Below are 16827 nucleotides of genomic sequence, written 5' to 3'. Positions count from 1 at the left end.
TTTAACAGATTTTATTAAAATATATAATATAGTCATATAAAGTCATATTACTTTACTAAGTTTTATTGTGATTGTGTGTTGTGTAATTATTATTAGTTCTTAGTGCTTTGGGTGCAAGTTGATTCTAAAAGTTGGAAACCAATAACCAATACTCATAATTTCTTGCTGAGAAACCAATACTGTGACTGCACGCTTGTACAAGAAAATGAAAGCCTATGTCCATAAAACTTGGCTCCTAAAAGGAGAACTTCTGAACCCTTGGTTGTTTTTAGTTGTCTTCAATTTTTCTGAATTGGGCTAATGGCCATTCTTTCTTGATTTCCATTTTGCTCTTTTTCTTTTTATTCCTCTTCTTTTTGCTGGAGAAAATTCCTCAGGTAATTATTTTGTATTGATCTCATGGACAGTCAAATTTCTGAGTTCTTGCCTGTCTTAAAATTTCTTCCATGTTCCTTTACTCTTGGTCTCGTAACTTGTTTCCCTGGGAAGTTAGACAAACAGGACTCCCCCAGATGGAGTGGCTTCAACAGAGCAGTTCTCCAGCCATTACAGTACAGTCATTTCAGAATTAAAACACACAATGTACCAGAAACAAAGCTTCAAAAAAGGAAGGTGGAGACATAAGAGAACTGAGAAAGGTGAAAAAGTAACAGTCCTAACGTTGACTAAACTCTTTGGGAAATTTTTGTCTGATATTTTTAGAAGAGCCAGCAAATTACTGCAAAACAAACAAACAAACAAAAAACCCCTGAAACTCAAAGAGGCAAAGGAACTTGAAAAGCAATAGTTACTATTTATTTGTTACCAGTAACAGTCATTTTAGCTAGTCAGTAAATTCCTGCTTCCGGTTATGTCAATGTTAACTGACTGATAAAGCTCCACAATACTTGTGGGATGAATACAGAATGCTTAATTACGATGCATTTAACTTCAGCCCTTTAAAAAGACTGGATTATTGTACAGCTATTTTAAAACGAACAGTATGTTCTAATTTAAATTCAAATAAATGTTTAAACACACATACCATCATTGCCAATGCCAACAATAATGACACACATACACAGAGAGAGGGGTGGTAATTTACTCTCTGAGAGAAATAATATGGTATTGGGAGCCTCTAAGATTTAGAAAGGAGTACTTTGCAAAGAACAGATACGACACTAGCACAGTGTGCCTGACTTTACTGAAGACATAAGAATGGAAGAAAATATTTCCAAGAAATCAGGGTCTTCTAGGGACATTTGTTATTTGATTGTTAAATGTACCAGATTTAAAAGGACTGCTAACAACTCTCTAGGTATACTGAAAACAAGCATTTTGTCTAAATTTCAGGGCTATCTATCACAGTCTGCATCCAAAAGTTCCAGTATCAATACAAACAGAAGAAAGTTGGCTTCAAGAATTGGCTGACATGGAGAAGCCCAGTGAGTGGTTTGGTTCTGAAGCTTTTGCTGGGAGGTGGGACTGCATGCTGGAAAGAGCATGGGGGTAGGCGACCAGGGGAGGTAGAATTAAACCCCAGCACCAACACGAACTAACACTGTGACAACTAGGCAAGTCAGTTCACCTCACTGACTCTCCTTCTTCCTCTATTGGCCATAATAATCCTTGTCTCATAGGACCATTAATGAAGATCAAAGTGAGATTCAACATTGAAAATCCTTGGCACTGAGTCTTTAGTAAATGGTAGCACCTGTGTTCACATCAAGAGATAGTCTGCCATCATATTTTGATACATATCTCTCTTTTTTATTATAGAAGTAACATATGCATGCTGTTTTTTAAACATCAAACCATTAAGAAAAATATAATGGGAACATTAAGTTTTTAACTTACTCAGTATATTCCTCAGAAGTGATCATTATGAACAGCCTTTCCTTTAAACTTTATTATTTGTTGTATGTTGGATCGTATATTCATCAGATGTTTACAGAGCACATACCTGTAATAGGTCAAGTACCTGTCATAGGTCAGTTTCCTATTCTAGCGTCACAGCAACGAATAAAGCAGACAAACCCCTGTCTCAGTGGTCTTCTATTAAAGTGTGGGGGATGGAGGTGATGGTGATAGTGACATAAATAATACACAAAGCAAGTAAATGCACAATGGCTTAGATGATGTAAGTGCTAAGGAGAAAAATAGAGCAGGCAGAGGGCTGGGAAGTGCTGGACAAGTGGGTCAAAGTTTACACAGGATGCTCAGGGAAATCTTCACTGAGAAACTGAAGTGTTTGAGTACAGACCTCGAAGTGTGAGAGTGATGATGATCTCTGGGGAAAGAGTGTTACAGGCATAGGGAAGAGCAAGCTCTTCCCTCTAAAACAATGGAGGCAGCCAGAGTGGCTGCAGTGGAGTGAGGAAGGAAGTGAATTCTAGGTAATAAGGTCAGAGAGATGGTGAGGACCAGACCTTATTCAATGAGAATGAAGTCCGAAGTCACTGGAGGGCCTGCCCAGAGGAGTGACACAATCTAACATAAAAATCAGATGTAGAATTAATATCATATGTTAATATAATATTAAACCTACTATTAGAAAATTTGTTGGAGAAGGCAATGGCACCCCACTCCAGTACTCTTGCCTGGAAAATCCCATGGACGGAGGAGCCTGGTAGGCTGCAGTCCGTGGGGTCGCTAAGAGTCAGAAACAACTGAACGACTTCGCTTGCACTTTTTACTTTCATGCATTGGAGGAGGAAATGGCAACCCACTCCAGGGTTCTTGCCTGGAGAATCCCAGGGACCGGGGAGCTTGGTGGGCTGCCGTTATGGAGTCGCACAGAGTTGGACACAACTGAAGCGACTTAGCAGCAGCAGCAAACTTGTTAATTATTCCCAAATTAATCTATATAGTCCAAGTAATTGTGATGAGGTTTTTCAGCGGAACTTGACAAGTTGACTCTTTGATCTTGCTTTGTAGCATTAAAAGATAAACTGAGACATTTTCCATTTTTTTAGAGTTTACTTGGCAGATATGGATTGGAATTGGCCAGCGCCAAACCAGATATGGTTAGGAGCATTCCACAGAGGAGAGCTCTGGAGAGGTTTTTATAGAGAAGTCGAAAGAGCAAACCAAGGAAGTTATTTGATTGGCTATTGCTTAAGGTTGCATTATTTGGGAAAGCCCAGTTGGCTGTTTGCAGTTAGCTGTTCTTAACCTTGAGGCATTAACCTTGGCTCTGGCTTAGGTTGCCCTTTTGCTAACAGTTGGCTACCAAGGCATTATTAGAGCCACCTCATCGAATAGTTTCCTTCTTTGAACAACAGGAGCCTAATGTACATTTTCAATGTATAATGTACATTGTACTTTTGTACATGTACTTTTTTCATATCTTCTTTTATAGTTCCTTTTAATACAGAACTTATTTGTAGCTCTAATTAATTTATTCTGAGATGTTTTGCAGTTGTCTTTATTGATATAACAATTGGAATTTTTTTCTATTATATTTTCTAATTGGTTATTGTCCATGTATAAACTCGTTTGAAAAGACCCTGATGCTGGGAAAGATTGAAGGTGGGAGGAGAAGGGGACAACAGAGGATGAGATGGTTGGATGGCATCACTGACTCAATGCACATGAGTTTGAGTAAACTCCAGGAGTTGGTGATGGACAGGGAGGCCTGGCGTGCTGCAGTCCGTGGGGTTACAAAGAGTTGGACGCGACTGAGCAACTGAACTGAACTGAGGAAAATTATTGATTGATTGTATTAATCTTGTTATCTGATTCTCTTGCTGAACTTCCTAATTCTAATAATTTGTCAGTTAAAGGTCTACCAGACAATTATATTTCCTGTGATTAACAGCAGTTTTATCTTTTTTAATTAAAAAAAATTTTTTTACCTTCCTATGTCAGGAACAACTGATCTACTTTCTTGAAATGACTACGTAGCGTTCCCTTATATACCTATAGCATTCCCTATATATACACCATATACACCTATATATATATTCCCTTATATACTTACTGTGACTTATGTAATACATCTGATTGTTAGATGTTTCAAGGTCATTTGATTTGGTTTGGTTTGGTGTTTTGACCTCTTCACTATAACAAAAAATACTTTAATGAAAACCTTTGTTCACTCTTTTTTAAAAAAATATCTGTGCTGGCATTTCTGTTGGGCAAAATGCCTAAAACTTATTTTTAAATTGTTCAGGGGCTTCCCTGGAAGGCCAGGGGCTAAAACTTCACCTTCCAATGCAGGGGATATGGGTTTGATCCCTAGTCAGGGAGTTAAGATGCCACATGCCTCACAACCAAAAAACCAGAACATAAACAACAGAAGTAATACTGTGACAAATTTAATGAAGACTTTAAAAAATGGTCCACTTAAAAAAATAAAATTATTCAGATCCTCCACATAGGAAGTTGGAGAAGGAAATGGCAACCCACTCCAATATTCTTGCTTGGAGAATTCCACGGACAGAGGATCCTGGCAGGCTACAGTCCATGTGGTCGCAAGAGTCAGACACGACTTAGCGACTAAACCACCACCACCACAGAGGAAGGGTCTCATCTTCTGACACCTGTCTCTTTTTCCAGAACCAGCTCTGGCTGTACTGGGAGAATGGGCCCACCCTCCCCCTTTACCTCTGTCCCATTGTGGAATGTTCTGATTGGTTTTTCATCATGCCAATCTCATTTGTCTAACCTTCTAGACATTTATTCCAAGTGGCCTGTGTGCTGATGGCTGTCTTTCCCATTCCCAGTATTGCCCTGGAATCTGCAGAGGGAATTATCATGGTGGTTTAATTCAGTGTTTTGAATGGGAACTACTTGACCCCAGCCCAGCACTCCTCCCGCTGAAGACTCTTTTGCAGAATGATGGTCATAAATTAGACAGAATGGTATGCTTAAAAGGCAGAACACAAAAGGGCCTGCAAACCATGATTATAATCAAGTAAAATGTGCATTCCTGTAGTATTCTGAGACTCAAAAGCAGCAAGGAAACATCTTTTACGTCTCCTGCATTGGCAGGCGGGTTCTTTACCACTAGTGCCACCTGGGAAGCCCCAGGAAACATTTTTTAATGTGTTTCATTAGTGGTGCACCTCCTCTGTTTGTTATTTACTGTTGATAACATGTTATTTGGGAAAAGGAAAAACATTAAAAGATAAACACAATAAGGGCACTTATTTTCCTAAGAGGCGTATTTTCTTTTCTATGAGACTTCTTTTCTCCTTTGTCAGGACTGATTGACAAATGTACACTCTTTTTTCAGAGAAGAAAGTGCCCTCTGTAAAGAAGGAGGATGAACCTGAAAATCTAGCATCTAAGTTAAGAGGTAACTGGATGTTTGGCATCAACCCCACCTCCAACAAAGATAAACTGCCCTTAGGGAGTCTGCCTGAACTTGGGTGGCGTCCAACCCCTTTAGAAAAGAGCTCCCCTAAGAATATAGCAGAAACTAACACAACAGTGTAAAGCAATTATATTCCAATAAAAAAAGAATATATGCAAGAAGGTGGTGAAGGTAGGGTTTCAGGGCATTTAGACTCTGTGTGTGTGTGTGTGTGTGTGTGTGTGTGATGGGCTAGGACTTTACAGAAAATGGTTTTCAAACTACACTGCATAAAAGTTTTTAACTTTCCTTCTAAATCTGTCCCTTTTTTTCTTCAGCAAAATGGATAATTAACCCAGAAGAACCAAAACTAAGTATTTTATGTGAACTGGAGGTAAGAGATGTTTATCAACCCAACTAGTACACCATACTCATGGTAAAAATCACTTATTCAATCTTCCATTTTTTTCTTTCTCTCTTTTTAAAATTTAGTTTAAGGAAGACTTCGTAACACTCTTTGAGCCCTCACTGAGAACATTACCCAGCATTGGGCCACCATCTATTCTGACATTCAAACAAGAGAGTTCCAATTTAGGCATTAAGTTCAAGGTAATTTTCATTTACATTTTTTTTTATTTCTGTCATAAATGATGTAAAAAGACACATGATGATTTGCACAAAAGATACTGAACATAATTTTTTTAAGATTTTTTTTTTTTGATGTGGACCATTTTTAAAGTTGTTATTCAATTTGTTACAGAATTGTTTCTGTTTTATATTTTCGTTTTTTGGCCAAGAGTCATGTGGGATCTTAGTTCCCCAACCAGGGCTGAAATCCACACTCCCTGCGTTAGAAGGCAAAGTCTTAACAACTGGACTGCCAGGGAAGACCGAACTTACTTTAAAAAAAAAAAAAAGCAGGCTAAGAGCTCACTTACTTGAAATAGCACTTAGGGTGGCTGTGTTCATTTCCTAGGGCTTCTGTAACAAAATGCCAGAAACTAGGTGGCTTATGGCTTATGGCAACAGAAAAGTATTGTCTCACAGTTCTGAAGGCTAAAAGTCCAAAATCAAGGTGTCAACAAGTCCAGCCTGGGGGAGTCCCTTCTTGCCTCTTCTGAGCTTCTGGTGACGGCATCAGTCATCGGCATTCCTTGGCTTGCGGCCGCATCACTGTAGTCTCTGCCTTGACTGTCACAGCGTGTGTCTGTGTCCAAATGTCCCACTTCTCCAAGGATACCAGTCATATTGCTTTATTGCCCACCCTAATGACCTCCTCTTAACTTCATTGCATCTTCAGAGACCCCATTCTAAGTCAGGCCACATTCACAGGTACCAGGGATTAGGATTAACATAGCCTTTGGAGGAACACAGTTCAACCTATAACAATGGCCATAAGCCTGGAAGCACAGTGAGCGTTAGCTGTATTTAATAGTGTTAAGTGACCAATTAATGTCTGCTTTCAATGGGCAAGGGAGAGGTCACCTTAGTCATTCCGACAGGACGCACACCACCTTGCTTGGCCAAAGAGGTATGGGACTGACTGGCAGTATGATTATTTCCAAACTTGGACTTGTGCTGAGAGCTGCACACTCCCCAAACTGGAACCTCCTTGATTACTTCTTCTGGGGCACACTAAAGGTACAGCCTTATTTGCTGAAAATAAGATTCACCAACAAGTGAGGCAGGGCAGCACAGATATGCGTGCAGGAGTTGACAGGAACGCCCTGTGGATGCAGCAACATGGTTGGTGTTCACTGTTATTTTGTGCAGCACATTGAACTAAGCAATTCTAATGCGTGGTGACACATTAAATACATCATGTAATGTAAATTCTTTCTTGAAGAAAGAAATTCTTTCCTCAAGCATAAGTGTTAATCGTGCAGTCATGTCCAACTCTTTGCGACCCCATGGACTATATAGCCCACCAGTTTCCTTTGTCCATGGAATTTTCCTGGCAAGAATACTGGAGTGCGTGGCCATTCCTTTCTACAGGGGATATTGCTGACCCAGGGATTGAACCAGGTCTCTTGCATTGCAAACACAGCAGCTTCGTTTTTCTGAAGCACAAGAGCTTGTATTGAGCTTTCTTCCCCTGACACCCAGAGATGGGCCTGAGCTTGAGGAAGGCCTTGGGGGCTCCCTTCCACAGAGCTGTCCCTGCACTGGTCTCTGGGCAGGGCTGGTTCCACCTGAATCCCAGGCAGACCTTTCAGGTCTTCTGAGATGGGCCTTGACACTAGTTTAGGTTCAGGGTGGCAGCAGCTGATTGGCCAGCTCTCTTTTCCAGCCACACTCTTTGAAATGTGGATTCGCTGGCCTTGCCCAGGGCTCTGGCTTCTCCTGCTCTGAGAGGCTCTGGGCCTCCATGTGGGCATATCTTCATTTTTTCTCTCCTCTCTGAAGGAAGAAGAGGAGGAGGAATCACCCAAGTGTGAATTCTGTGGGAGCGACCTAAGAACATTTCTCTCCAATGTGGATGTTTCCTCTGATTACAGCAGCTCTGAACTGCCAGAACACGTAAGTTCTGGAGCAGGTTTACTGAGGAAATAGTGTTATTTTTAGACATTACTTTAAACATAAGCAGCATGTTCTTCTGCATCTTCCCACTACATCACCCCCCACCTTTTTTTTTTTTTTTTTGCCACACTGCATGGCTTGTAGGACCCTAGTTCCCTGAACAGGGATTGAACCTGAGCCCCCAGCAGTGAAAACCTGGAATTCTAACCACTAGATTGCCAGGGAATTCCATGAATTGCCATTCTTAAAAGGGTTCTGCCCCATTCTCTTGGGGCAATGCAAATCATAACCACAACGGGATACCATTTCACACCCCTTGAATGGCTATAACCCAAAAGACAGATAAAACAACTGTTGGCAAGGGTGTAGGGAAACTGGAATTCTCAAACATTGCTGAAGGGGAATATAAAATGATGCTGCCACCTTGGACAAATCTAAACAGTAGCTCATCAAAAAGTTAAACATACAGATACCACATAATCCAACGAATAATTCCATTCCTAGGTATATACCCATTAAAACTAACAACATATGTCCACCCAGAAACACATATGAATGTTCACAGCAGCATAATTCATGACAGCTAGAAAGTGAAAACAACCCAGATGCTCATCAAGATAGTGTAAAGAAATGTGGAGCATCCAGACTATAGAATCTTTTTTTTTTTTTCCAGATCGTTAATTTTATTTTATTTTTAAAATTTATTTTTTAATTGAAGGATATTTGCTTTACAGAATTTTGTTGTTTTCTGTCAAACCTCAACATGAATAAGCCATAGGTGTACATATATCCCCTCCCTTTTGAACCTCCCTCCCATCTCCCTCCCCATCCCATCCCTCTAGATTGATATAGAGCCCCTGTTTGAGTGTCCTGAGCCATACAGCAAATTCCCATTGGCTATCTATTTTACATATGGTAATATAAGTTTCCATGTTACTCTTTCCATACATCTCACCCTCTCCTCACCTCTCCCCATGTCCATAAGTCTATTCTCTATGTCTGTTTCTCCATTGCTGCTCTGTAAATAAATTCTTCAGTACCATTTTTCTAGATCTAGATTGCATATGTATATGTTAGAATACAATATTTGTCTTTCTCTTTCTGACTTACTTCACTCTGTATAATAGGCTCTAGGTTCATCTACCTCATTAGAACTGACTCAAAGATGTTCCTTCTTATGGCTGAATAATATTCCATTGTGTATATGTACCAAAACTTCTTTATCCATTCTCTGTCGATGGACATCTAGGTTGCTTCCATGTTCTACCTATTGTAAATAGTGCTGTAATGAACAATAGGATAAATGTGTCTCTTTAAATTTTGTTTTCCTCAGGGTATATGCCTAGGAGTGAGATTGCTGGGTCATATGGTGGTTTTATTCCTAGTTTTTAAGGAATCTCCATACCGCCTTCCATAGTGGCTGCATCAGTTTACATTCCCAGCAACAGTGCAGGAGCGTTTGCTTTTCTCCACACCCTCTCCAGCATTTATTGTCTGCAGACTTTTTGATTCTTTTTCATTCTGACCAGTGTGAGGTGATATCTCATTGTAGTTTTGATTTGCATTTCTTTAATAATGAGACATGGACATGGACATGGACATCACCAGATGGTCAACACTGAAATCAGATTGATTATATTATTTGCAGCCAAAGATGGAGAAGCTCTATTCAGTGCAGTTCAGTTCAGTTCAGTCGCTCAGTCATGTCCAACTCTTTGCAACCCCATGAATCGCAGCACGCCAGGCCTCCCTGTCCATCACCAACTCCCAGAGTTCACTCAGACTCACGTCCATCGAGTCAGTGATGCCATCTCATCTTCTGTCGTCCCCTTCTCCTCCTGCCCCCAATCCCTCCCAGCATCAGAGTCTTTTCCAATGAGTCAACTTTTCGCATGAGGTGGCCAAAGTACTGGAGTTTCAGCTTCAGCATCATTCTCTCCAAAGAAATCCCAGGGCTCATCTCCTTCAGAATGGACTGGTTGGATCTCCTTGCAGTCCAAGGGACTCTCAAGAGTCTTCTCCAACACCACAATTCAAAAGCATCAATTCTTCGGCATTCAGCCTTCTTCACAGTCCAACTCTCACATCCATACATGACCACAGGAAAACCCATAGCCTTGACTAGACAGACCTTTGTTGGCAGGGTAATGTCTCTGCTTTTGAATATGCTATCTAGGTTGGACATAACTTTCCTTCCAAGGAGTAAGTGTCTTTTAATTTCATGGCTGCAGTCACCATCTGCAGTGATTTTGGAGCCCAAAAAAGTAAAGTCTGACTCTGTTTCCACTGTTTCCCCATCTATTACCCATGAAGTGATGGGATCGGATGCCATGATCTTCGTTTTCTCTATACAGTCAACAAAAACAAGACCAGGAGCTGACTGGGGCTCAGATCATGAACTCCTTATTACCAAATTCAGACTTAAATTGAAGAAAGTAGGGAAAACCACTAGACCATTCAGGTATGACCTAAATCAAATCCCTTATGATTATACAGTGGAAGTGAGAAATAGATTTAAGGGCCTAGATCTGATAGAGTGCCTGATGAACTATGGAATGAGGTTCGTGACATTGTACAGGAGACAGGGATCAAGACCATTCCCATGGAAAAGAAATGCAAAAAAGCAAAATGGCTGTCTGAGGAGGCCTTACAAATAGCTGTGAAAAGAAGAGAAGAGAAAAGCAAATGAGAAAAGGAAAGATATAAGTAAATGAATGCAGAGTTCCAAAGAATAGCAAGAAGACATAAGAAAACCTTCCTCAGTGATCAATGCAAAGAAATAGAGGAAAACAACAGAATGGGAAAGACTAGAGATCTCTTCAAAAAATTAGAGATACCAAGGGAACATTTCATGCAAAGATGGGCTCGATAAAGGACAGAAATGATATGGACCTAACAGAAGCAGAAGATATTAAGAAGAGGTGGCAAGAATACACAGAAGAACTGTACAAAAGAGATCTTCACAACCCAGATAATCACGATGGTGTGATCACTCACCTAGAGCCAGACATCCTGGAATGTGAAGTCAAGTGGCCTTAGAAAGTATCACTACAAACAAAGCTAGTGGAGGTAATGGAATTCCAGTTGAGCTATTTCAAATCCTGAAAGATGACGCTGTGAAAGTGCTGCACTCAATATGCCAGCAAATTTGGAAACCTCAGCAGTGGCCACAGGACTGGAAAAAGTCAGTTTTCATTCCAATCCCAAAGAAAGCCAATGCCAAAGAATGCTCAAACTACCTCACAATTGCACTCATCTCACATGCTAGTAAAGTAATGCTCTAAATTCTCCAAGCCAGGCTTCAGCAATATGTGAACCATGAACTTCCTGATGTTCAAGCTGGTTTTAGAAAAGGAAGAGGAACCAGAGATCAAATTGCCAACATCCGCTGGATCATGGAAAAAGCAAGAGAGTAGCAGAAAAACATCTATTTCTGCTTTATTGACTATGCCAAAGCCTTTGACTGTGTGGATCACAATAAGCTGTGGAAAATTCTGAAAGAGATGGGAATACCAGACCACCTGATCTGCCTCTTGAGAAATTTGTGTGCAGGTCAGGAAGCAACAGTTAGAACTGGACATGGAACAACAGACTGGTTCCAAATAGGAAAAGGAGTACATCAAGGCTGTATATTGTCACCCTGTTTATTTAACTTATATGCAGAGTACATCATGAGAAACGCTGGACTGGAAGAAACACAAGCTGGAATCAAGATTGCCAGGAAAAATATCAATAACCTCAGATATGCAGATGACACCACCCTTATGGCAGAAAGTGAAGAGGAACTCAAAAGCCTCTTGATGAAAGTGAAAGTGGAGAGTGAAAAAGTTGGCTTAAAGCTCAACATTCAGAAAACAAAGATCATGGCATCCAGTCCCATCACTTCATGGGAACTAGATGGGGAAACAGTGGAAACAGTGTCAGACTTTATTTTTCTGGGCTCCAAAATCACTGCAGATGGTGACTGCAGCCATGAAATTAAAAGACGCTTACTCCTTGGAAGGAAAGTTATGACCAACCTAGAGAGCATATTCAAAAGCAGAGACATTACTTTGCCAACAAAGGTCTGTCTAGTCAAAGCTATGGGTTTTCCTGTGGTCATGTATGGATGTGAGAGTTGGACTGTGAAGAAGGCTGAATGCCGAAGAATTGATGCTTTTGAATTGTGGTGTTGGAGAAGACTCTTGAGAGTCCCTTGGACTGCAAGGAGATCCAACCAGTCCATTCTGAAGGAGATGAGCCCTGGGATTTCTTTGGAGGGAATGATGCTGAAGCTGAAACTCCAGTACTTTGGCCACCTCATGCGAAAAGTTGACTCATTGGAAAAGACTCTGATGCTGGGAGGGATCGGGGGCAGGAGGAGAAGGGGACGACAGAAGATGAGATGGCTGGATGGCATCACTGACTCGATGGACGTGAGTCTGAGTGAACTCCGGGAGTTGGTGATGGACAGGGAGGCCTGGTGTGCTGCAATTCATGGGGTCACAAAGAGTTGGACACGACTGAGCGACTGAACTGAACTGAACTGAATAATGAGCAATGTTGAGCACCTTTTCATGTGTTTGTTAGCCATCTGTGTGTCTTCTTTGGAGAAATGTCTGTTTAGGTCTTTTTCCCAGTTTTTGATTGGGTTGTTTGTTTTTCTGTTATTGAGTTGTATGAGCTGCTTGTATATTTTGGAAATTAATCCTTTGTCAGTTGTTTTATTTGCTATCATTTTCTCCCATTCTGAGGGTTGTCTTTTCGCCTTGCTGATAGTTTCCTTTGCTTTCCAAAAGCTTTTAAGTTTAATCAGATTCCACTTGTTTGATTTTGTTTTCATTTCCATTACTCTAGGAGGTGGGTCATAGAGGCTCTTGCTTTAATATATGTCACTGAGTGTTCTGCCTGTGTTTTCCTCTAAGGGTGTTATAGTTTCTGGTCTTATGTTTAGGTCTTTAATCGATTTTGAGTTTATCTTTGTATATGGTGTTAAGAAGTGTTCTAATTTCATTCTTTTACATGTAGCTGTCCAGTTTTCCCAGCACCATTTATTGAAGAGGCTGTCTTTGCCCCATTGTATATTCTTGACTCCTTTGTCAAAAATAAAGTACCCATAGGTGCATGGTTTTTTTCTGGGCTTTCTGTCTTGTTCCATTGGTCTATATTTCTGTTTTTGTGCCACTATCATGCTGTCTTGATGACTGTAGCTTTGTAGTATAATCTGAAGTCAGGAAGTCCTCTAGTCAGTCAGTCCTCTAGCTCCACGCTTCTTTCTCAAGACTGCTTTGGCTATTCAGGGTCTTTTGTGTTTCCATATGAACTGTGAAAATTTTTGCTCTAGTTCTGTGAAAAATGCCATTGGTAATTTGATAGGGATTGCATTGAATCTGTAGGTTGTGTTTGGTAGTATAGTCATTTTCACAATATTGATTCTTCCTACCCAGGAATATGGAATATCTCTCCATCTGTTTTTGTCATCTTTGATTTCTTTCATCAGTATCTTATAATTTTCTGTGTACAGTTCCTTTGTCTCCTTAGGTAAGTTTATTCCTAGATATTTAATTATTTTTGTTGCAATGGTGAATGGGATTGATTCCTTAATTTCTCTCTGATTTTTCATTGTTAGTATATAGAAATGCAAGTGACTTCTGTGTATTGATTTTGTATCCTGAAACTTTGCTAAATTTACTGATTAGCTCTAGTAATTTCCTGATACTATCCTTAGGGTTTTCTATGTACAGCATCATGTCATCTGCAAACAGACTTCTTCTTTTCCAATCTGGATTCCTTTTATTTCTTTTTCTTTTCTGATTGCTGTAGCTAGGACTTCTAGAACTATGTTGAATAATAGTGGTGAAAATGGATACCCTTGTCTTGTTCCTGATCTTAGGGGAAATGCTTTCAGTTTTTCACCATTGAGAATAATGTTTGCTGTAGGCTCTTCATATATGGCCTTTACTATGTTGAGGTTTTTTTGAAGTTTTTATAAATGGGTGTTGAATTTTGTCAAAGGCTTTTTTGCATCTACTGAGATTATCATATGGTTTTTATCTTTTGATTTGTTAATATCATGTATCACATTGATTGATTTGCTTGTATTGAAAAATCCTTGCATCCATGGAATAAACACAACTTGATCATGGTGTATGAGCTTTTTGATGTGTTGCTGAATTCTGTTTGCTAAAATTTTGTTGAGGATTTTTGCATCTATGTTCACCAGGGATATTGGCCTGTAGTTTTCTTTTTGTGTGTTGTCTTTGTATGGTTTTGGTATCAGGGTGATGGTGGCCCCATAGAATGAGTTTGGAAGTGTTCCTTTCTCTGCAATTTTTGAAAGAGTTTTAGAAGGATAGCACTAGCTCTTTAAATGTTTGATAGAATTTTCCTGTAAAGCCATCTGGTCCTGGGCTTTTGTTTTTTGGGAGATTTTTTATCACAGCTTCAATTTCAGTGCTTGTAATTTGGTTTTTCATAATTTCTGTTTCTTCCTTGTTCAGTCTTGGAAGATTGAACTTTACTAAGCATCTGTCCATTTCTTCCAGGTTATCCATTTTATTGCCATATGGTTGTTCATAATAGTCTCTTATAATCCTTTGTATTTCTGCATTTGTATTTCTGTCTGTTGTAACCTCTCCTTTTTCATTTCTAATTTTGTTGATTTGATCCTTCTCTCTTTTTTTCTTTATGATTCTGGCTAAAGGCTTGTCAATTTTGTTTATCTTCTCAAAGAACCACCTTTTAGTTTTATTAATCGTTACTATTGTTTCTTTCATTTCTTTTTCACTTATTTCTGCTCTGATATTTATGATTTCTTTCCTTCTACTAATTTTGGGATTTTTTTGTTCTTCTTTTTCCAGTTGTTTTAGGTGTAAAGTTAGGTTGTCTATTCAATGTTTTTCTTGTTTCTTAAGGTAGGATTGTATTGCTATAAACTTCCCTCTTAGAACTGCTTTTGCTGTATCCCATAGGTTTTGAGTTGTTAAGTTTTCATTGTCATTTGTTCCTAGAAATTTTTGATTTCCCTTTTGATTTCTTCAGTAACATGTTGGTTATTTAGAAATGTATTGGTTAATCTCCATGTGTTTGTGTTTTTTACAGTTTTTTTTCTTGTAGTTGATATCTAATCTCATTGTGGTCAGAGAAGATGCATAATACAATTTCAGTTTTCTTAAATTTATTGAGGTTTCATTTGTAACCCAAGATGTTGTCTATCCTGGAGAATGTTCCATGTACACTTGAGAAGAAGGTATATTCTTCTGCATTTGGATGGAATGTCCTGAAGATATCAATGAGATCCATCTCATCTAATGTATTATTTAAGATTTATTTCCTTATTTTCTGTGTTGATGATCTGTCCATTGGTGTGAGTGGGGTGTTAAAGTCTCCTACTGTTATTGTGTTACTGTCAATTTCTCCTTTTATGTCTGTTAGTGTTTGTCTTATGTACTGAGATGCTCCTATGTTGGGTGCATAGATATTTACAATTGTTATGTCTTCCTCTTGGATTGATCCCTTGATCATTATGTAGTGACCTTCCTTATCTCTTGTAATCTTCTTTATTTTAATGTCTATTTTGTCTGATATGAGGATTGCTACTCCAGCTTTCTTTTGCTTCCCATTTGCATGGAATATATTTTCCCATCCTCTCACTTTCAGTCTATATGAGTCTTGAGGTCTGAAGTGGGTTTCTTGTAGACAGCATATATATGGGTCTTGTTTTATTATCCATTCAACCAGTCTTTGTCTTTTGGTTAGAGCATTTAATCCATTTACATTTAAAGTAATTGTTGATGTGTATGTTCCAATTGCTATTTTCTTAATTGTTTGGGGTTGATTTTGTAGATATTTTTTCTTCTCTTATATTTCTTGACTATATAAGTCCCTTTAACACTTGTTGTAAAGCTGGTTTGGTGGTACTGAATTCTCTTAACTTTTGCTTGTCTGAAAAGCTCTTGATTTCTCCATCAATTTTGAATGATATCCTTGCTAGGTAAAGTAACCTTGGTTGTAGATTTTTCCCTTTCAGTACTTTAAATGTATCCTGCCATTCCCTTCTGGCCTGCAGAGTTTCCGCTGAAAGATCAGCTGTTAAGCGTATGGGGTTTCCCCTATATGTTACTTGTTACTTCTCCTTTGCTGCTTTTAATATTCTTTCTTTGTGTTTAGTCTTTGTTAGTTTGATGAGTATGTGTCTTGGCATGTTTCTCCTTGGGTTTATCCTGTATGGGACTCTTTGTGCCTCTTGGACTTGATTGACTTTTCCAGTTGGGGAACTTTTCAACTATAATCTCTTCAAAAATTTTCTTTTTCTATTTCTTTTTCTCTTCTTCTTCTGGGACCCCTATAATTTGAATGTTGGGGCATTTGATATGGTCCCAGAGATCTCTGAGACTGTCCTCAGCTCTTTTCATTCTTTTTACTTTATTCGGCTCTTCAGAAGTCATTTCCACCAATTTATCTTCCAGCTCTCTGATTTGTTCTTCTGCTTCAGATATTCTCCTATTGATTCCTTCTAGAGTATTTTTAACTTCAGTAATTGTGTTGTTTGTCTCTGTGTGTTTATTCTTTCATTCTTCTAGATCGTTGTTAATTGATTCTTACATTTTCTCCATTTTGTTTTCAAGGTTTTTGGTCATCTCTACTACCATTATTCTGAATTCTTTTTTCAGGTAGTGTGCCTGTTTCCTCTTCATTTATTTGGACTCCTGTGTTTCTAGTTTGTTCCTTCATTTGTGCAGTATTTCTCTGCCTTTTCATTATTTTTTTTAACTTATTGTGTTTGAGGTCTCCTTTTCCCAGGCTTCAAGGCCGAATTCTTTCTTCCTTTTGGCTTATTCCTTCCTAAGGTTGGTCCAGTGGCCTGTGTAAGCTTCATATAGGGTGAGATTTGTGCTGAGTTTTTTGTTTGCTTCTTTGTTTTTCCCTGTGATGGGTAAGGCTGAGTGAGGTGCTAATCCTGTCTGCTGATGAATTTTCATTTTGTTTGTTGTTTAGATAAGATGTCCTGCACAGGATGCTACTGGTGGTTGGGTGATGCCAGGTCTTGT

General features: G+C 39.2%; 1 protein-coding gene across 1 annotated transcript in view; it reads left to right on the top strand.

Moving 5' to 3' along the window:
• The window catches only part of ERICH6 (glutamate rich 6), a 46303-nt gene that overhangs the window by 2327 nt on the left and 27149 nt on the right, over positions 1-16827 (top strand). Inside the window, exons 3-7 of the mRNA XM_086390332.1 lie at positions 1333-1424; positions 5219-5281; positions 5617-5672; positions 5771-5887; positions 7685-7798. Coding sequence (XP_086246458.1) covers positions 1333-1424; positions 5219-5281; positions 5617-5672; positions 5771-5887; positions 7685-7798 — 442 coding nt within the window. The remainder of the gene's footprint in view (positions 1-1332; positions 1425-5218; positions 5282-5616; positions 5673-5770; positions 5888-7684; positions 7799-16827) is intronic.

This window comes from Bos grunniens, chromosome 1 (assembly GCF_055505025.1).
Source record: "Bos grunniens cultivar Pamir isolate PY7600 chromosome 1, Bosgru_T2T1.0, whole genome shotgun sequence".
Taxonomy (NCBI): Eukaryota; Metazoa; Chordata; class Mammalia; order Artiodactyla; family Bovidae; genus Bos; species Bos grunniens.
Note: the sequence above shows the minus strand (reverse complement) of the source record. Positions and strands in the feature narration are given on the sequence as shown.